The 22,654-nt window shown below is 32.9% G+C and overlaps 3 protein-coding genes and 1 non-coding gene across 4 annotated transcripts; 3 read left to right on the forward strand and 1 right to left on the reverse strand.

The window, feature by feature from the left end:
* The first annotated feature begins 628 nt into the window (after positions 1 to 628).
* On the forward strand, positions 629 to 3,030 carry LOC135143932 (piggyBac transposable element-derived protein 4-like). Its single transcript, XM_064075834.1, has 3 exons — positions 629 to 1,933; positions 2,130 to 2,285; positions 3,019 to 3,030. Exons 1-3 carry the CDS (start codon positions 629 to 631, stop codon positions 3,028 to 3,030), a joined length of 1,473 nt encoding a protein of 490 aa, XP_063931904.1.
* A 4,730-nt stretch (positions 3,031 to 7,760) lies between these two features.
* Trnal-uaa (transfer RNA leucine (anticodon UAA)) lies at positions 7,761 to 7,844 on the forward strand. The gene has a single exon. It is a non-coding gene; the product is annotated as a tRNA-Leu (tRNA).
* Positions 7,845 to 16,478: 8,634 nt separating this feature from the next.
* LOC135143933 (uncharacterized) lies at positions 16,479 to 18,230 on the reverse strand. Its single transcript, XM_064075835.1, has one exon. It carries the CDS (start codon positions 18,228 to 18,230, stop codon positions 16,479 to 16,481), a length of 1,752 nt encoding a protein of 583 aa, XP_063931905.1.
* Positions 18,231 to 20,148: 1,918 nt separating this feature from the next.
* LOC135143945 (uncharacterized) lies at positions 20,149 to 21,034 on the forward strand. Its single transcript, XM_064075846.1, has 2 exons — positions 20,149 to 20,647; positions 20,713 to 21,034. Exons 1-2 carry the CDS (start codon positions 20,539 to 20,541, stop codon positions 21,015 to 21,017), a joined length of 414 nt encoding a protein of 137 aa, XP_063931916.1. The 5' UTR covers positions 20,149 to 20,538; the 3' UTR covers positions 21,018 to 21,034.
* The last annotated feature ends 1,620 nt before the right edge of the window (positions 21,035 to 22,654 follow it).

Here is a 22,654-nt window from a genome sequence, read left to right on the forward strand (position 1 = left end):
GAAAAAAAAAATTAAGAGCAACTCACTATTGGCGTCATCTCGGTTGTGCAAGATTTAAGACAGGGAAGAAATTTCTTTTTTTAAGACTCAGCATCTTTTGTTTATGAATATACTATTTACTTGCAACACAAACATAAATAATAAATATAAAATAGAGCTATATAATACTCGATATGTATGTTTTTAAATGTTTTTTGCTGTTGCCCTGTCACAAACGTTAATTTTCGATTTAACATGCCATTTTGTAAAATCAACTGAAAAACACTTTGCATAATTAACCCTGCAGTGGTGACGTACGGTCTCTCAGACCGACTAAAATTTAAATTTTGAATTTTAGCGCCTACGCACGTCATACGTCATTCTGCGTCAGTTTAGCTTATTTTTTTAGTTCTCCGAACCTGCAGTGTGCATCATAGCGTGCAGGCGTTAATAGCTGTCAAGTAACTGCCAATTTCGGACTCTCAGACCTACGTCACCACTTATGCTACACTTTGTTAAATTGTAATATTGAAAAAGTTTTTACTTGTTTTGTGTTGTGAAGTGAATTTATTGCTAAAGGTAAGTTTTAAGATGCAACAAAACTGTTGTCTTAAGTGTAAACAATTCTAGAAGATATTTGCAAACAATAATGAGTTATGAAGCGGACCAGCAGAGACTTCAACGTCTGATGGAAGAGTGTTTTTCTGATGAAAATGATTGCGAAGCTGACGACGCGGTAGATGATGAAGTTGAAGACGGTCGTTTTGAAGAACGAGAAGAAAATACAGATACAGAGCAGGAATTGGAATTTGACGACGTTGAATCTGATCAAGAATCGAGTGAAGAACGAAAGGTAAATACGAGGTTGGTTTTTATTGGCAAGGATGGAACTATTTGGAGAAAACATTGTAAGCAAAGGAAGGTTAGACGAACAATAAAAAATCTTGTTACTCAATTACCAGGACCCATTGGTCCTGTACGGTTAGTCAAAACACCACTTGAAATTTTTCATCACTTTTTTGATCAGAATGTATTAGATATAATAGTTGAAAATACAAACAAATATTTAGCGACTGCAGAAGCTAACTATTCTCGAGCGACTTATACTCGTCCCACAAATTTTATAGAAATTCAAGCATTACTGGGCATTCTGTTACTTAGTGGTGTCAAAAAATCAAATCACTTGAACGCTGAAGATTTATTTAAATCGAATGGTACTTGCCCCGAAATATTCAGACTTACAATGTCGTGCCAAAGATTTCGAATTCTTTTGAGATACCTGAGATTTGATGATATAGGCACTCGCGCTGAGCGAAAATCTTTGGATAAGCTGGCTCCTATCAGAGAATTGTTCACGGCTGTGGTAGACAACTGTAAGAAAAATTACAGCCTCTCTCATAGTACAACAATCGATGAGAAACTAGAAGGCTTTCGGGGCCGTTGTTCCTTTCGCCAATATATTCCTAGCAAGCCCAATAAATATGGCATTAAAATTTATGCTCTTTGCGATGCAAAAATTTTTTATACGGCTAATCTAGAAGTCTACGTTGGAGCCCAATCTGAAGGGCCATTTTCACAAAATAACAGTGCACTTGCAGTTGTCGATAGACTGTGTGAACCAATGAAAGGAAAAGGTAGAAACCTTACTACTGATAATTTTTTTACAAGCACTGAATTGGCTGAGCTATTGCTGCGCCATAAAATTACAACTGTAGGAACAATTAGAAAAAATAAGCGTGCGTTGCCACGAGAATTTGTTGAAGGAAAAAATCGGCCGATTGGTTCTAGTATGTTTGGTTTTAGGGATGATTGTACTCTAGTATCTTATATTCCCAAAAAAAATAAAAACGTTCTTCTGATTTCTACTATGCATGACGACGATTTAGTCAATGAGGCTACAGGAAAACCACAGATAATTCTTGATTATAACGCCACCAAAGGAGGAGTGGATACTGTAGACCAATTGTGCGCTAACTATAATTGTGCCCGTAATACCCGGAGGTGGCAAATGGTGGTTTTTTACAGTCTTGTAAATATTTCTGCAATAAATTCAGAGGTAATTTTTCACGCAAATAACCCCGAAGATAGAACTCTTCGTCGACACTTTTTAGAAGACTTATCTTTTGCGCTGATAAATAACCATTTGAAAGCACGAGCTTATTCCGAAAATTTACCAAGAACAATGCGCACCAGAATTCGGGAACTTTGCCATCTTGATCCTGAAGCTTCCACATCACAAGAACCAACAGAACCAGGACGCTGTGAATTGTGCTCTTCCAAGAAAAACAGAAAAACTCGATTCTTCTGTAAGAGCTGCAAGACGTTTATGTGCCTAGAACATTGTATAATGATCTGTGAAGATTGTTTCGGTAAAAATTTGGTTTGCGATAACTAATCTTGTTTAGAATTGATAAATAGTTATTTTTCTTGTAAAACTGTTTAATTTTATTTCACAAAAATATGAAAATTGTACTTTGTTATGTCTTCTAAAATTTGAATTTGCAAAAAAAAATTGAATTTAATTTTTTTCTTAAATAAAAAACTAAATCTGACAGTTCTGTTTACAATTAATAAGCTGTAAAGATAGTATAGTTAATAAATATTAAAAAAAAAAACACGAAAAAGTTGAAATGTCTGTGAGACCGACGTCACCACTGGTGTCATGAAATAGCACGTCACCACTGGAGGGTTAACTAATAAAAATAAAATATTCCGAAGCATGTATATATATTAATCAGATATCTGGTAACTACAGTTAACATTACTTATTGGTTACATAACCGTAGTACTCCATTGTGATGTTACAAGGCTTACCTACCAACTATATCGCTGCGACACAATAATGAGATATCTAGTAAATGCAGTTAACATTATGTGTTAGTTACATAACAGGGGTACCACAGTGTGATGTTTAAATGCTTATATGCAAGCTATATCGCTGCGACATAATAATGAGATATGTAGTAAATGTAGTCAACATTACGTGTTTGTTACATAGCATGAGTACTCCATTGTGATGTTATATAGCTTACGTTCCAGGTATATCGTTAAGACATAATCATGCGATGTACTTATTGTTCTTTTGTGAGTACGTACCTGTCACGTCAACATCACAACTGGTTTACTGGGAAGCGCCTCGATAGCACGGAGCGCTTCGCCTTTTAATGTTGAGCGTAAATAGTGCATTTTTTCAAGATTGCTGAGATTTTCATTATTATGAACGAGAGATTCGAAAACATCTCGGAAGGACAACCAGTCTGCGTAATTACCGTTGAACTCAGGTAATTCAATTGTGGGTAGGTTGATTTTTAATTTTGGATTCGTTTGTCGTTCCGATTTGCTTCCAGAACTGACCCTTGCATTTTTGGCCTCATTAAGTTGTTCAATTAATAATTCCATTTTGGCGATAGTTGAAAAGTAAGTATCTTCAAATTTAACTCTTTCCAAATTCTGTGCAGCAAAACTGTCCAATGGTACTAGTTCTTCAATGTTGTCCTGAAGAACATTAAATTCTTTGAATGTATCTAGAGGTATTTGATACCTAGCCTTAATTAAACTAATGTCATTACTTGTAGAAACAAATGAAGCGATTCGCTCGAGACGATTGATAATTTGTGCCCGTTTGTTTATATATGATTCTGACATGATTACGATTTGAAGAGATTATGAATGCGTTTGTTGACACCAAAAGAAAGGTACACCGTGTAAAATAAGGATGATGAAAAAAGGATCTGACCTGTGTTGTTTCTGTTGACCTGATGCTGGCCTCGTGGAACTGTTGTTGATATTGCGGTAACGCGAACTTGCTTTTGCAGATGTTGGGGTAACGCGAACTTGCTGTTGCTGATGTTGCGGTAACGCGAACTTGCTGTTGCTGATGTCGTGGTTACGCGCACTTGAATTTTGCAGAATTGATTAATTACACTAACACGTGAAACTTGCACGTTCGGCTTGCATATCCGGCTCGAAGGACCAAAATGATGTTAGCGCAATAATCACGAAAACGATGGAATGTGCTTTTATATGTTTATTTACAACATCAACAACTATTTGCTATATACAAGTGCACTCGTCGTACTGTTCTCGTCGGTTGTTCGGAGACGACTCTGGTCACACCCTGGTCACTTCCCCGAAGCATTGATTAAATACATATAGATAGACCCATGCTATTATTTGGAGCGAACAGGCCAACGGCCGGCGAACAAGAGATGGCGCACCAACAGTCAGCCGTCAAACGCCGGCGAAAAGCTTGGACACCAATCGCGCGCGTAGATAACCCAAATCACAGCAACAATACATTTAATAAAGCTACCACTCGACAGAGGGCGACGAAAACAATGTGTAAAAATCTCATAGTAAGCATTTATATAATTTGCAACGTTGCCAGATGAGCCTAGCACAACTTTGCCGTTATTTCTATTCGATTAGATTTTATTTCGTTTAAAAGTTTCTGGTGAATAAATGGAATTATTATAATGAATAAACAATACAAACAAATTATTACTTGTTATTTTAAATACTTGTTAGTGTTGATGAAAACATAAATGGTAATTAAAGTTATTCTAAATACGGTCCGGTCCGGTAGCTCAAATTTTACAGTACGAGTGATATGCTTCAGGACGAGTAGGTAGCCGAGTCTTTAATTTCGAAACGAGTACTGCGAAAAGAGTTACCGGACGTATGTTGTTATGTATTTTATTTCATACTGTCAACATACTTTTTTATTCGATAATATTATTATTATTTTGAGAAAAAATCCAAATCGAGTCACTTTTTCTGACATCGTTAGCAACCGCTCTTTGGTAAATGTTTTAATTTGTTTATTCGTGCAAATCAGCATCATATGTTTAAACACATAGTACTTATAACAGTTTACAGGACTTATTGTTTTGTATAATCCGACTCGATGGACGAATGTTTTGTGCAATCCGTCTCGAAGGACCAATGTTTGTGCAACTCGGCTCGTCCTACCAGTATTTTTTGTAATCTGGTTGATACGACAATGTGATACCGAATTGTACTTTGATATTGCTCCAAGGACCTTTGTTTTCTTGCGTGCGAGATAATAGACAGCGTTTGGTTTCGATGTTTAATACAGGACGGTTACAGAAATACTAAATTTACATTTGTATTTACAATAACAGGTAAAGCAAAAGAGACCCAAAAGGGTCAGTGGCCGCTTCCGGAAATGGAACACTTGTCCTTTTTGGCTCAATTTTATGGGACTTGTCCGTTTTTTTGATTTTACCGGAATCGTTCGATCCAGTAAAACGTCAAACTTGACATAGTATAAAGTAAAATAAATAAATTTTATTCAATTTTGACATGTAAACAAACGTTTATTTTGCCGTCAGTAGGCCACTAAAGCTTTGGTTTATCCGGTAGCACCATAAAATTTTTAAACCGCTAGCGAAATAAAATTTTTATTTTACTGTTTTAAAACCATGGTTACCATTTCTGTAATTTCTCTAATGCCTTGCTGCTCTTTCCATCTAAGGAACTTTTGATACACTTTCTGATTTGCTCTTTTTTGGTAGCAAGTTTAGTTTTGCCGTTGGAATCTTGCATGATTTTGCAATTTTTCGATAATTTTAGTTTGTTTAAAATAAACAAACACCGTCGCCAGAGTCACATACTACACACACACACCTGATATTGTAACCTAAATTCTACGCATATAAAACTTTTATTTGGTCGCTGTCAATTCTGACTTTTCTCGAATGTGAACTTTGAATCACCAATTTTTTCACAATTTGGGACTTGGGGTTGTCAAAATTGAATAAAAATTACACTCGCGGTTAAAATGAATGTGTAATTCGTGGTCTTAAGGCGCTCGCGGCATACGGCGCTCTCGCCTTAAACTGGCCGCTCATTAAACATTCACTTTAACCGCTTGTATAATAAATAACTATTATGATGTAAATACAATTAAGTATATCGATAATTCGCTACTGAAAATTTATTGAAATATAATTTGTGTTAAAAAAATATTTTTGTGGTTTTATGGTTTATTGACATAATTTACTTATTTGAAATTAAATATTTTTAATACATACCACAAGTTCTTGATATTCTTTATTTTTATTCCAAGTAATAATTGTGTTTCCTTTAGTTTTAATCAAGAAAATTTTTCGGTTATTATCTAACATATTTTTGTACATTAAGAAACTCCATTCCACGTCACAGGACGTTACAGGACAATATTTAAATAAATAAAGAAGTCGTTTTATGTCTTTTAAAATTCACTCTGATTTCCGGACTTTAGACTTTTTGGTGTTTCACTTCGGCACAAGAACTAGTCATATCTCAAAGAAAACAAACAGTGGAATATACCGTATTGTACCTATATTTCATAGTAAAAATGTCTACATTTTTTTATGAAGAGACAGACTGTTCTAGGAAACTTTACTAAATCTTTTCATTTACGAGCTATTGAAAGTCCGCCGGTCTCACTGATACTTCTTACTTGGCTCCTACGAATGAAGCGAAAAATGCACAGATTGAAAATATAGTAAATGGGGTAGTATGTATGCGTGATATGTCGTTAGACATTAGGTATTTTGCAAATAAAATTTATTTCATTGAAAACAGAAACAATAAAAAACATATCTGTACAAGTTTGGAATCGATATGGCCAGTTGTTTAGAATATGCAAATATGCTTTTGTTCGTATTTACAATTATTACGAAACAGGTTATCAAATAATCTATTTTCACATGGCGAGACTTTCAAGCGGCCGAAGAATTAAAAACCATAAATTTTCATTGAAGAAACAAACTCTTCCAAGAAAATTACCAAATCTTTTAGTTTACGCACTATTGGACGAGCACTCCTTAAAACGGTCAGTATACCTAATCGCATTATTCCATTGATACCTACCTACCGAAAACGTTGCCAGATGAGCCTAACACAAATTTGCGGATATTTCTCGTCAACCAGATATTATTTCATTTAGAAGTTTCTGGTAAATAAATGAGATTATTGTAATGAACACATAAAACAAATAAATTGTGATTATTATTTGTTGTTTTAACCCATTAGACGCTTATAGGCTTATAAGCATACTTTTCTTGAAAAATCGGTAATAAATTCAGTGAAACATCTTTGTGCCTTAATTCCTATTGGTAAACTGGGATTTTGAATAGAGGTCGCAGGAAAATTTTGTATGGTTTTATGGTTTATTTACATAATTTTCTTATTTACAATGAATGTTTTTGATATATAATACAAGTTCTTGATATTATTTATTTTAATTACATTTAATAAACCATAAAACCACAAAAATCTTTTTTTAACACAAATTATATTTCAATAAATTTTCAGTAGCGAATTATCGATACACTTAATTGTATTTACATCATAAAATTTATTTATTTTACTTCATACTATGTCAAGTTTGACGTTTTACTGGATCGAACTATTCCGGTAAAATCAAAAAAACGGACAAGTCCGATAAAATTGAGCCAAAAACACGGAGGTAGAAGAGACACTCTTCTAAAGTCGTCCAGGTCGTACTCCGTTTTTATGGCACTGCAATAACAATTACCGCAAGCATTTGGTGGTCTATTGAAAGTGTGAACAGCCGTCAGTAGTTATATAGTGGGGCTGCTGGCTCAGGTCAAATGAGGTCAACCCGAGCTAGGAGCCCCACAACTTTTGATCGAGCGGTCATTGATCTTTTTGGTCGACAATTGACTGTTTGTGTATGAACGTGACTGACCTCGGCGTTGACCTTGCTTTGTCATCGCCTTGTGCTCGATCTATCTGACTCTATGTCCGTAGTCAGGTTGGCCGAGCGGTTTAAGGCGTCAGATTTAAGCTCTGATTCTCGAAAGAGAGCGTGGGTTCGAATCCCACACCTGACAGTTTTTTTTATATGCAGTTCTACAGTTTGTTTTTGCGTTTAAATGAAACACAATTTAATATTACGTCATTTATTGAGGAAATATTTCATACAACCAATTGTATAGACACTTAGCATTATTTAAAGAACAGTAACATTTTTTATTGTTAGATATATGATTATCACATGATGGGATTTCTTTAGGCAATTTCACACAGTCTTCAATTGTTTCGAGGTTCACAACTTTGGGGCAGTCTTTTCCTAGCGTTTCCATGAGATAATTTTCTTTACATTTTCCTTTTACATATAAGACCTTCACTCCATGTTCCTTGATGTATTTGAGCAAAATTTCTTTTGCAAATATCTGATCCTTGGAGCCGTCATTAAATCTCAACATGTGATGGTAACGTTCTAGATATCTGGCTTGTTTCTTGGTTTTTTCATCGAGTTCGTTGAATTGTTTGGTGGATTTGAATGTTTCATGTATTGTGTTAATTCCATCGTATATCGTAAGTTCTTTTACAATGAATTCTTGCAGAGTAAAACCTTGTACGTCAACTACAACCAACTTCATCTTGTCAATTATTTCGACTGACTGAGAAGGAAGCGACTATGCAATTGTTTTTCTATCAATCCAACTATTGTGGGTGCTATTAAATCCTAACCACTTGACATACAGTTGGTTGCCTTTCTTTTTTAAAACTTTTTCAACGAGATACACACCTGGGTGCTTAACTTTTAGTAGTTCCATTTCATAGAAGCCACCTAAAATGTTTTCACCCTTTTCATCTTTCAAAAAATATGTGATGGGATTAGTGAGATTAATTTTCCTTATTACGAAAATTTCATTTGACCAATTGGGTGTGTATCCCTTATCAAAGATTCCACGATATTTACTTATTCTTACGTTGTCACCAACTGTAAATTTTTGTTTATTGCTAACTATTTTAATGCGAGTATAAGCAGCTTTTAGAATAGCTTTCTCATTACTTTTGTTAACTTGTGAGGGTTTCATTTTTATAGTACGATGATAAGAATTATTATATTGATGTACTACATTTGGCAATAAATCTAACCATTTATAATTTCCTTGCAAACTAAATTCTTTCCACATTAAATTTTTCAATGTGCGATTTACTCTTTCAACGATTGAGGCATTTTTTAAACTGTAAACACTGTAATGATTAATTTTGTATTTTTTCATAAGATTTTGAAACTTTACATTATAGAATTCTTTTCCTTGATCTGTTTGTAAATTTTTGGGTAACCATACGATCTTGGATAAAATTGTTTCCATTGCAGTCGTTATTTGTTGAGAATCTTTCGATTTTACTGGAACAGCCCACACATATTTTGAGAAACAGTCAATAACAATAAGTATATATTTGTATCCTCTATTTGTCTTAGCATACGGTATCATTTCCACTAAATCTGCTTGTAATGTTTCGTTAATACCCTTAATTATCACCTTACGTCGTGTAAAATTAATTCTTACAGGTTTGTGCAGTTCTGCAACAATATCTCTTTTAATGGGAGTTGGTTCATACACCTTCTTGCGCTTCATTTTTATTGCTCTTGTGTTTATAATATGCTTTCTCGGACGTAACTAATGATTCTTCAAAATTCACAGGGCATTTTATTATCATTTCAGCGAACAAATCTGGTACATTTTCTGTTTTATTGAAGGCATATTTGAACGAGATACGGTCACCGTTACGTAATGAAAGTCCTTCCATTTCTTCTCTATTAAATATTTTGTTATTTACACAAATATTTATTTCATTGCTAGTAATATTTAATTTTGCAATTGAACCAATTTCTAAAGGAAACGTGTAGTGAGTTTCTTTAGACTTTAATATGTACGTGTTTTCGATGGTTTTAGCTGATTCGAAGTGAAATATTAGATTATAGAACATATAGTTCGAAATAGTAATCATAGCATCGTCAACTGAATCTGAAAGTTTAGTATGTTTCAGCAAATGACGTCCGAATTTATCCAGAGTCATATTAAGCAATAATTTTAGCTTCGCGTAGTTCTTCTATTATAGAAACGATTTCGTTTTGGTGACCTGAGTGGCCTGCTGTCTGGGAAGCGACTAACAACTTCAGTCTTTCAACTAATTCATTTGGATCTTCCCAATACACATAATCAACTTTATTTGCGTTTACTTCTTTAAACAATACTTGACCACCTTTCTTCGGCTTTTTATACTTCGTGAGAGTTGAGAACAATGGTCCTATAATATTTTTGTATTTCATAGAACTTGTACCCAATATTCGATCATTTTCATCGAAATTTCTTCGATATGCATTAGTTTTTTCTAGAATTTTTTTGTATATTTCTTTGTCTTCCACAGTAAAATGAATAGGCTTCTTTTTAAAAATGAGTTCATAAATTCCAGGCGTCCCTATAAATATCTCATTATCTATTTTTATATCTGGACCTACAAATTGTACCTCCTTCGAACCAATGTAAAATTTCTCTGAGAACGTGTCATGTCTTACGCCTGTTCTGTGATCAAATTTACTTTCTGTATCGTGATGCATTTCGTCAATATATTTTCTCGGTAATTCATCAAAATCATTTAAATATTCGTTGTAAACATCTGTATCAACGATGTTTTTAATATAATTTTTACTTAATTGAACAGATTTTTCAAGAACTTCATCGAAGTTGTAATTATCATTGTCTTTTTCGGGAATGTATTCGAACACATTGTTCTGTGCATCTGTTTTATTTATTGATTCCTCGAAATCTCCCTGTGACAGAATATCATATTTTGAACTAATCGGACTCATTCCTTGTTCTTTTTCGTTTTTGATTGTATCGATTCTTTTCACAAGGTTAGTAACTTTTGTAGCAATTCTTTTTTGTCTTGGTGTGAAAATTTCTTCTTGCATTGGTGTATTATTGATAGTTTTTTTGGCACGAACAGGAGATAGAATTGTATTTTCCAACTTTCGCTTTGTTGGTGTACTGTGCTCAATGTTCGATGCATTTTTTGTTTTCACATCTTGATTACTTTTTATTGCAGATTCACTTCTTCTCTCAATTAATGTTTCCAAATGTTTGGTAAGGGGTTCATACTTTTTTTCTTCATTTCTTTGAGTTGCTTTAATTAGTTCTAATTTTCTTTGTAAATCTTTTCTTTTCTTAATCAATTTCTTTTTTAAATCAAGCACATCTGATATTTTCGAATCCATGTCTCCTAAGACTTTCGAAAATACAAATAAACTGAATTAATCTATTTGAATTAAAGGCTTATATACGTATGCAACATTTCACAAACATTCTATAAAAAAAGACTAGTTTTTTTTTTTTTTCATATTTCAATAGTATAGATGCACATGTTTTGTTTTGTAATGATCTCTTATATGATCTTTATAATAGCAATATATACAGGGTAAGTTAGGGGTATCTGTTTCACCTCCACATTTTGGACATTTATATTTTACAGGAACTGGCATGTTGACGGTTTAAGATACTTTTATAGACTGAAATTATGCAAATGGGTCAATGAAATTATCAAATCCTTTTCTAAACCTACCACTACGAATTTCGTTCTCTTTATCGACTACTAAAAATTCATAACTATTTTGCCAGCAAAATGAACAGATTTCTTTAAATTTATCAAATGTGATATCAGTACCGATATGATCATCATAAATATGACGCAAGTTTAAATTATCTTGCTTAAATAAAATAATAAAATTTGCGTTGTCTCTTATTAGATGTTTAGGAATACATGTGTATGTTTGACATAAATAAAAACAATCTATATTTCTGTGTCGTCCCATGCTAAAATATTCTTTCATTAAATTTTGCTTGTCACATGCCACGTCGTCAAAAATGAAGACAGAATTAGTTTTAGCTTTGTGCGCTGGTGGTATGTTGTTATTGTCGAAATTGTTAAAACTATAAAAATTTATACCTTTAATAGGTTTTAGAAGATTTTCCAAATATTGATATTTTGGTTGGAAAAGAGATTTAGAATACACGTAGACATTTTCAAATCTTAAACCATTTGGATGTTCGATTAAACCTATCATAACATTAGTTTTTCCGCAATTAGACGGTCCGACAATTATACATCTTACTGTCGATGGTAAAAGATCTCCGTGTCTTTTATTCTCACTGTTAATTTTGATATCGTTATTGCTTATCGGCAATTTAAGGTTTTGAGGGATCAAACGCATTTCGACATCTAATTAAGAAACCGACATGTGGAGGGGTATAAATACTAAATTTTTCTACGATTCCATTAGTATTTTAGCTGATACGAAAGTTTGAGTATAAATGAAGATTACGAAGCGAACAAGGAACAGTCGTCGTAGTGAGACCTACAGAAAAACATATTGTGGACGTGGGATCGTAAATTCGGTTATTAATAAATTACCGTTTGAACTTCATATTCCGGGTTATAACTTTTGTGGACCAGGAACTAAATTAGAAAAACGATTAGCAAGAGGAGATAAAGGTCGAAATCAATTAGACGAAGCTTGCAAATTTCACGATATAGCTTACAGTGAACATAAAGATTTGGAAAATCGACATAAAGCCGATAAAGTTCTATTAGATAAAGCAAAACTTAGACTACGTTCTTCGGACGCATCTTTCGGGGAAAAAGCTGCTGCCTTAGGTGTTGCGGCTGCTATGAAAGCTAAAATAAAACTTGGTATGGGTTGTCGAATCAAAAGAAAAACTATTAGACGTGGAAAGGCCTTGAATTTTAACGTTTTAAGAAAATCCGCCAGGCTTGCTTTAAAAAATAAGAAATTTAAGAATATGAAGGATGCTGTAAAAGTGGCCATGAGAGCAGTAAAATCATCAAAAGGAAAAAAGAGAGTGAGACCTCTTCGTCACAGACGTATAATACCCATACCGAAAAGTGGTGGATTTTTACCGCTACTACCAATATTTGCCGCTTTAGGCGCTCTGGGATCTTTAGGTGGTGGTGCAGCAGCCGTTGCAAAAGCTGTTAACGATGCTAAATCAGCTAAAGAACAGTTGAAAGAAAACCAAAGACACAATCAGAAAATGGAGTCGATAGCTGTAGGAAAGTCAGGGAGTGGATTATATTTGAAACCATATAAAAGAGGATATGGTCTTTTTTTAGCCCCATCAAAATTTCAAAAGAACTCCCGATAAATCTTCCAAAACATGCTCTCACCAACATCGACATTTGCAAATATGTAAAGCGTTTGAAAATTCCTCGCTTCAGAGGAGTTTTTATGAAAGATTCGCTTCCAAATAAAGTGCACCTTAATGAGTGTGGTATATTAAATCTAGACAATAAGGAAGGTTCTGGAACACATTGGACAGCTTATAAAAAAACTCGAAATGAAGCTATATACTTCGATAGTTATGGAGATTTGAGGCCACCTCTTGAACTGATCAAATATTTACAGAGCAACGGTTCCTGTAATATAGTATATAATCATCAAGCTTTACAGACTTTTAAAACTATTAATTGTGGACATTTATGTCTACGATTTCTATATAACTGTTACAAATAAAATTGTTCGAAGTTGGAGCGTTTTAGTTCAATTGATAGTGTCGTTGAAGCAAGTACTACGATGTCGAACGTATTTTCATTGGATGGAAACAGTTCTGTACTTTCGAGCAGATACTATCCACCAATTATCTTGGAAGATTATAACTATGCTTTAGGATTAGAAAGTTTGGTTACTTGGAATTCTTTTCCAAATATCGATAACAATAATAACAAATTTTATTTTTTTACACCAGACAAAAAAGAGCATTATATAGAAATTCCCGAGGGTTCTTATGAAATAGAAGACATTGAGTCGTATTTAAATAAAGAAATCAAAAACTATATGGAACATTATTTTCAATACCAAACTGACGAATACGGAAATAGAATAAAGAAATTTAAAATGTCAACACCAAACTTAATAATCAGAGGAAATAATAATACATTAAAATCGGAACTTAAATGTACCCTTGATATAAATTTTTCAAGAAAGGATTCCTTAGGAAGTTTATTAGGATTTAAGAACAACATTCTGAAAGCGCATAAAACTCATATATCAGATTTTCCAGCAAAAATTTTAAAAGTGAATGCTCTTTGCGTTTATTGTAATATAGTAACTGGTTCATATAAGAACGGAAATCCCGTTCACGTAATACATCAATTTTTTCCAACAGTACCTCCCGGTTACAAAATAGTGGAGCGACCATTAAATGTTATATATCTACCAATTAATACGAAACAAATAGATGAGATAATCGTTAAAATAACAGATCAAGAAGGAAATATTGTTAGTTTTAGAGGTGAAGAGGTGGGTGTACGTTTGCATCTTAAGAAGCTCACGTGATGGGTATTATTTTTAATGAAAATCTAAAAAACCGAAATTCGGTATATATAAATAGAACGATGAAAAGAAAATCAGTCAGTCCTTCTACAAGGATCAAACGTTTAACATTAGGGAATCGTAGATTTCTTGAATCTCTAGGATTAACGGTTTTGAAATAATATTTTTATCCAGTATAAAAAACAGCAATGAATTTTGAAATATTAAACGTAAACGAAAAAGCTGCATATGATCATTCAATTTATTATGGAGAAAGACATACACACTTGCCTTATTCTAACAGTTCATATAACTATGATGATGAAATAAGAATTCCAATTGAACATCAAGATTTATACACTTTTCCTCATTTGAGTACATTGCATATAGAGGGTAAGATTATTGTGAAAAATGAAATCGATGAAATTGTACAGAAACCAGAAATCAAATTTGTAAATAATGGCGTTCTTTTGTTGTTTAATCAAATAAGATATGAAATTGCTGGAGTCGTTGTGGATAGTATTAGAAACCCAGGGTTAGCGTCCACCATGAAAGGATATGTAACGTATAACAGTAATGAAAGCGTAGCTCTAGAGAATGCTGGATGGTTTCCTAAAAAAGATTCGAATATAATTAAAGAAAATGGAACTTTTGAAGTTTCGATTCCATTAAAAATAATTTTTGGCTTTTGCGAAGATTTCAAAAAGGCTATTTTGAATGTAAGACAAGAGCTTGTTTTAGTTCGTTCTAATACCGATGTAAATGCTTTAATTTCTTCAAATGATAAATACAAAATTAAAGTAGAACTTAGTAAAATATGCTGGAAAATGCATCACTTGTCCGTGTCCGATGCCGAAAGGATCGCCTTGATCGATATTGTAAGAAGCAACAGGGAATTGGATATTATGTTTAGAAGTAAAGAATTACATGAATTTGCGCCACCAGTTCAATCGATAACTAATACTTGGACTATTAAAACTTCCTTAGAAAAACCTCAGTACATACTTTTTGCATTGCAACAGGGAAGAAAAAATCAATTGAAGAAAAACTACAGTCAATTTGATCATTGTAATCTGAGAGATGTCAAATTGTATCTTAACGATACCATGTATCCCTACGACAACTTGAATGTTGATTTCACAAATAATCGTTATGCAATTCTCTATGATATGTTTAAAGAGTTCCAGACATCGTTCTTATCCAAAACTAGCGAGCCATTATTCGATAAGGATGAATTTAAAGAAAAGACACCCATAGTAGTAATCGACTGTTCTAAACAAACGGAAGCTTTGAAGAGAGGCCCCGTTACAATTACGTTGTGGTTTGAAACGACCGCAGGTATTCCAGCAGACACCACAGCCTACTGTCTTATTCTTCACGACCGAATGGTAAAATACATTCCTGCACAAGATGTCGTCAGAGTGTTGTGAATAATTTAAAATGTTACTGTATTTAAAATTAATGTATTATGTTTGAGGGGTAAATAAAACTACATATACAACCATTTTTGTGTATTTTATTTATGACAACCAAAAATTACATCTAAAGTTTTCTTATAATCATCTAATTTAATTGAGGGCCATCTTGCTGCATCTGGTCCTTCGGTCCATCCTAATGGTAATTCAGGATTAGCTTCACCTTTGACAATGTTCTTTTTGAGCCAGGTGAAAATTCTTTTGTGCTCCTGATTTTCAGAGGGTTTAAATGTGAAGGAATCGTAATTGATTATCGTTAGAGCCTCAAAGAATGTAGTGAGTGCTTTGTGATTTGCCAAATATGCAGCTCGACACATAAATTCGTCAACACATTGCTCGATCCGTCGGTAATTTTTCTGGATATTTTCAACAGGATAGAAGATATCCCCCAGATTCTGCCAGCGATGATCACTTAATAATTTATAAATAAAAGATTTATAAACTAGTGAATTATCAAGGTAGTTGGTGGTCATTAAAAACTCCAAAGAAGCATAATTTAAATTTTCAATGTTGTCTCTTTCACATATATTTAGAAATGCATCAATATAACTGTCAAGAGATCGTTTCTTTTGTAGGAGTACACATATGTCAAGAGTAAAAAAACCAACTTCATTTTCAGCAATCCATTTAAATACTTCATCCGGTACAATAAATTCGGCTTTTTCAATAATGTAAAGGAACAAATTTAATTTTGTCCTATCATTCGCAGCGGCGCGAAGATAAATTTTATACACATTTTCGGATGCACAAAATGCTTGCAAATCAACAAACTGTCTCAAGTCAGACATTGTAGTAATGTGAAATCACCAACATCGAATAAATCATCAGCTAACTTAAACTGCTTTTATATTATAATTCCCCACTCTTCACATTTCTGGTGGCGAAATATGATATCCCCAAGGTCGCGTATCCGTTGCAAATCTTGTAACAATTCTCTTATCATCATTATGGCTGAGAACTATTTTCTCCTGTTTTATTGTGTAAACAATATGATGTTTTGATTTGATGAGATTTTGGGACTTTTCGTAATTTCGGCTATTAAATAAGCATTCTTTATAATTTTCGAATGTTATTGTTTTAAGTGAAGCTTTCGTACTACCTTTGGATTTCTTAACTACCTTTTTATTAAAATCATCCTTTGCAACTCTATATGCATACATTTTCGATCTGAGACCCACAAATTCTAACATAATCTTACCGTTATTTTCATCTTTCATCAAACCTGGCACTTTTTTATTTTTTTGTTCTATACCATAAACATTATACAAATCATAGTCTGAAGTATCAAACCGATGAGAATCTTTCTTAATATATTCGTATATATCACCTACATGAAATTCGTAAATTAGACTGTCAGTGTCGGTGTAAAGCAACTTTGCATTATTGTTAAATGTTTCCTTAATATAACCATAGTGGAATTCATAGAGAAAAGTTTTAGAAATATCTAAAATACAAAAACCGACATAAATTGGTTTATTTAAAAACACCTCTAATTTACTCATTTCGATGATAGCTGAATCATCATCAAATACAACGGAACTGTGAAAATTTGGTTTAGAAATAAGAGAACGAACTCCCCATCGTCCCTCCCATTTACTGACCAATCGAATATCCCTATGTTTTCGAACATTTTCCATGCATTTACCATAAATAGCGTTAATCATTAATTTAAAAAAATCTTTTTCAAAATCGTTCTTCGCTTGCTGTCTAAGCCTTGTATTTAAATCTATATATTCCTTTAACCACGCAGACTGTTCGAATTTAAGAACACGATGTACACATTTTATTTTCATACCAAATTTTATATACATTTTTAAATTCCTATAATGTATAACATAATTTTTCTTAGGATATAAAGTCAATAACAACTTTTTAAGTTTAGATCTTGAAATGGGAGGTATCATGTGCTCTGGAGCTAAAGGTAAATCGCTATGTATTTCATGCAAATCTACTGGATAATCCAAATCGCATTCAATAATATAACCAGTTGTGGAATTATCAGAAGTATCTAAGATATCTGAAATATTGAAATTTTCTACAAATTCAAATTTCCCATACGGTAAACATTGAGACATTGCCGCTCCGTAAAGGTTATTAACATCAAAATACATTAAATAGGTACTATCTTGTGAAGGATCATATTCGTCTTTATTCATGTACTTATTATTGGCTTTACCGTATCTATTAGAACATTGGGAAACTCCACCTCTAATACCTCTCTCCACAAAAAGGACTTTATCTATGTCCGTTAAGAGTTCTAGTTTAATTTTTGTCGTTTTTAACATGGCATCAAATGTTAAGCCTGGTGCAGTATAATAATGTAAGGGATCAAGTTGATAAGTATTTAAACACGTAGTTCGAAATGCTTCGAATACGTCGGCTAGAAGAAGCACATCTGTTTTTAAATATAAATCGGAATATTCTCCTAATGTACGAATATTGAAAGTATTCCAAACTTTGATAGCGTGAGAATAATCTTCATCTTTAACATCTTGTTCGTATAAGCGGCTATAAAATTCCTTTTTTTCGGGTAGTTTTGTTTCAAGGAGTTTCTCCCAGGAATTTATATAATCATAAGGAAACACTCCTTTTCTGTTTAACAAATAAAATTCTTCCATATTATTACAATTTGTCTGAGTAATAATTTTTTGTGAATTATCTAAATTGGAAGAAAGCTTGTCTAAACTGTAGGGCATAAATCTGAAAGAATCAATAAATCGTAAACTAACTTTTGTATCATCGACAAATTTAGTAAATGAAATATATCTTTCTTTATTGATGGGAAGCAATTTAATGTCACCTTTTATTGAATTTGAAAGTTCTTTAATAAAAAAATGTGCGTCATATCCACTCATATTATGAAACACCACAGGTATAACACAAATATCTTTATAATTTAAATTACAATTCTGATGTGCAGCGCCCCTATACATTCCAGTTAAGTGATTATGATCGCGCACTTTAACGTTATTTTCTGAAAATGTTTTTTTACATATATGACATATTTGTGAGGATTCAAACTGCTCACGTTCTTGTGTAGTTAATTTTTCCATAGATATAATGTTTTGAAATTTGTTGTTACAAAAATGAGCCAATTGATTTAACTCTTGAACAAACCATTGGATGCAATCTTTACCTCGATACAAACGAAATCTGGAAAGAGAATTATCATATGAACAGTGAAAATAGTATGCAACACTGTATGCAACATGTTTTTGATAAGGATTGGTTTTACAAGTAGTGGACATGTGGTCTTTTGAATAATCAAGAAGAATACTCTCGAGATCTGCGTATATAGTAAAAGGTACTTTCTCTTGATATCTATAATTTTGAAAATACAAATAATTTTCGTTTTCTGATGGCAATCTTATGGAATATTTATTAATACTCTGACATGTAGTTTTATGTTTTTGGAGTAACTCCTCTGTAGTGAAATGATTTAAACATCTTTCGCATATATAAAATTTACATTTATGGAGGGAAAGTTGCTTAGCTAAAAGAGCTGACAAATTTTTGATCCACACGAAATGATAGAGCAATTGACGATCTTCAAAGTGATCATTGTCGTTTTTTGTATTTTGTATTTGTGTTTCAGCAGGTAGCATAAGCAAATTAATTACTTTATTAGAATTTAAAAACCTTGTGCTTAAACGACAAGGTAAAACTTTTTTCTCCTCGATGCAGTACAAATTAATTGCAAGATTGTTGAGTTCTTCAAATTTTTGAATGTCTTTAATTGTGATTGGAAAGTCTAAATTATCATATTTCAACACATTTTTGAAGTGTGGATACGACGATTTTCGATGTGAATTTTTATCGGTAGGGAATAAAGCTGAAACTATTGCCCATAGAAAACAATATTCATCATCATTTTGAACATTAATTATTGCATGTTTTTTTTTAATGCAAGCTGGTGTGGACACGAAAGTTGAGTAACCAAATTTGATTGGATCATATTTATTTATGTTAATTTTCAATCCTAAAATCTCATACAACGCCCAACCGGAGTCCTTTTCCGCAAATTCTTCTAATTTCTTCATTATCTTATCAACAACGTTCTCTTCGTACCATTGCTTTAAATCTGTATATGCATCAATGTGCTGATTTTTTGTGGAGAATGTTTTAACGTCTGTTTCACCAGAGTGCGGTTTAATAAAATTTGCCGAAAAAATTACATTTACTTTTAGCATCGTGTTTTTTAGCTCTTTTCTAATTCTAAACATAAAACATTTAAAAGATTGTCGAAAAAACTGAAGAGGATCTTTAATGTGATGATTAATTATAAATCCTGTACGAATTCTTTGTTCAAAACAAGATTCTATGTCTTGCCAGGTTACGTTTGCCGTAGGTTTAAATTTGTCTCTTTTAAAATAACCTTCTCCAATTTTTAGAGACAATTGTTTTTTTTTATTTAAAAGCTTGAAGCGGTAAAATTTTAAATAAGCTAGACTTGTTTCTAAGGAATTAGAATTTTCTAAAATATTTTCTCGATGTATTTTACATCTAAGTGCTTTTCTAATTATTCTAATGCTGGTATTTATATATACTAAAAAATTTTTAATTTCTTCGATTGTTTTGATTTTACTAATATATTCATGAATTAGCTTAAGCGAGCCTTTACATATAGCCGTCACTGTTTCCTGCGGATGCATTTCTTTTTTTTTTTTGCTGTCGAACTTGTTTATCACAGTAGAAAGAAGAGCACTATTATTTTTCTTTATTTTTCTGTGGAATACCTTCTTATTTATATGTGAACGAAATTTCCGATTGTAACTCACAACTCAACAAATTTAATAAAAATCAGCGAAAAATGAGACGCGTATTTTTGCAAGCTCAGAAAAACAACTAAATTATCAACTTCAGCGTAATTAAGAAAATGTAATCTGTAGTAAAAGTGGAGGAAAATAGCAAGAGTGGGGATTGATAATGTGTATAAATGGGAGATCACCCGCAAGAGTTATAACAGTCCTCAACAAATTGAAGATCACAGTCAGTCCTCAACACTTAAGAAAAATATATATAAACAACAAAATGGGTAAGCTTGTCTTTATTACTATTAAATAAAAATCCTAATTGTTTTTTCTTTTTTTTTTTATTTAGAGCAATTTGTCATATGCCCGTTTGACAGAAGCCATAGGCTTCTTGAGAGCCGATTGAAGCGCCATATTTTTAATTGTCATCGTGAGGCCTGGGAGCGGGAGAGATGTCTTCGTGAGGCTGCTTCCAGAGCATCCCATACGCCACCATCACCACCACCACGAGCACCACCACCACCGCCAATAATAGAATGCCCAGACAACTGGGATAATGAAATTAGTCAAACGTACGTCCCCTCCATGAGTAGGGAGCTGCTTCTGGACAGAACGGCAATCAATAATTATAAGTCAGTTTTTAGAAGAAAATAATAAAATAATTATAGTAATTTGTTTCGGTCCGTTTATCGCTACCACCCTACCATGACTTACCACCTCTACAAGCTTGCTATTCGAGTGTGTGTATACAAGAACATAACTAGTCTAAAATGTTTCTGCCTATCAACGTGATGGTACTATTAAGTGCGCTTGTTGAAAACAACTTATATATCTATACCACGCCAAACATAACTCTTCTGTATATTCAAACGTATGAAAAGGAATGTTGGGAAAAAATGACTCCGATCAATATAATCGAAACCAGTTATCATCTCTTCTATGCGAAAAATATCACAACGCAAAATTATTTGGCTTACAAGATAAAAACAGAACAAGGAAATCGACAATTTTCTCAATGGTTAATAATCGAAAATATTAACAGTAGTAACAATTCAAAGGAAATCTTTGATTTTTGTTTAAGAAACGATCATGTGTGGTCTGCTTCACTTTTTCTCATATTCTCGATAATGACCGTAATAGTAGCATGCTGGGATTTGGCGAGCCGTTAGTGCTAATTGTGGTGGTGGTGGTGGTGGTGCTGTTGAATACATATATAGGTTACTTCGCAACAACAAAGTACTCATTCTATCCAAACAATGTTAGGCTTAAACTGCACACTTATTTTATCGACCATTTTAATACAGAAAGATTTGTATTTATTCACTGATAGCAATGTTACAGATGTACATTTACAAACTCTGGTTAGAAATAAAGAATGTACTTGTAGAAAAATGATAGAAATTAAAGATGGACATGATCAGTTAGTTATGTTTTATTCAAAAAATGTATCCGTTTCCAGCCAACTGCAGTATCAACTAGAATTTGTCTTCAAAAACAGAAGCCGATGCAAGTCACCAAATATCACCACTATTAACGATTATAGTGGATACAAAAGTTCTAGCGGTGAAAATGCTACACAATATTGTTTGGCAAAACCCTGGATCTGGATATTTACTTCTGCAGGAGCAATTATTTTTGTAATTATATTTTGTGTGTTACTTTATTTAGTGTTAATATGTTTCACTCATTGTAGCAAACCCAATAATCCAACAAATGTTTGAAAATGTATGAATGTACGGATTCAATAAAACAATTATTTACATTTATTAGTTTTATTTCACATATATTCTATAATTTTTTTTTTTCTAACAGCATCAGCACTACGATTTAACACAACAATAAATTATTTAATATTTTTCAAATTATTAGCAGCAACACAGGAATCATCGTGATCTACCACTACAGTATATGCTGACATAGCTAAATTGTTTGGTTCAAATCGTACTTCCTTTTTCGCAATTCTTTTCTTATATTTGGTGATGCGATCTTTTTTTTCAACATTGTCGAAATTCACATCTGTTAATTTCCATTCAACAAGTACTGGATTTACTCCACTTGAAAAATACATTGCCACTTTGCATATCGTTAAATCGAAAGATTTGAGAATTCTTAGTATTCTGGCTTCCAAGGAAATTTGAGGACGAGGTTCAATAAAAATAAGGTTAAATAGAAAACCTTCAAAATTCAAATAACAGCAAGGCCATTTGGATTGATAAACGTAAATAGAGATTCGGTTAGCTTGGCAGTTATCCTTAGCCCATTCTTCTATATTTTCATTTTTTTCTATATAA

The sequence above is a fragment of the Zophobas morio genome, unplaced genomic scaffold, assembly GCF_036711695.1.
Source record: "Zophobas morio isolate AGI-343-1 ecotype UQ-CSIRO unplaced genomic scaffold, CSIRO_AGI_Zmor_V1 ptg000078l, whole genome shotgun sequence".
In the NCBI taxonomy this organism is placed as follows: domain Eukaryota; kingdom Metazoa; phylum Arthropoda; class Insecta; order Coleoptera; family Tenebrionidae; genus Zophobas; species Zophobas morio.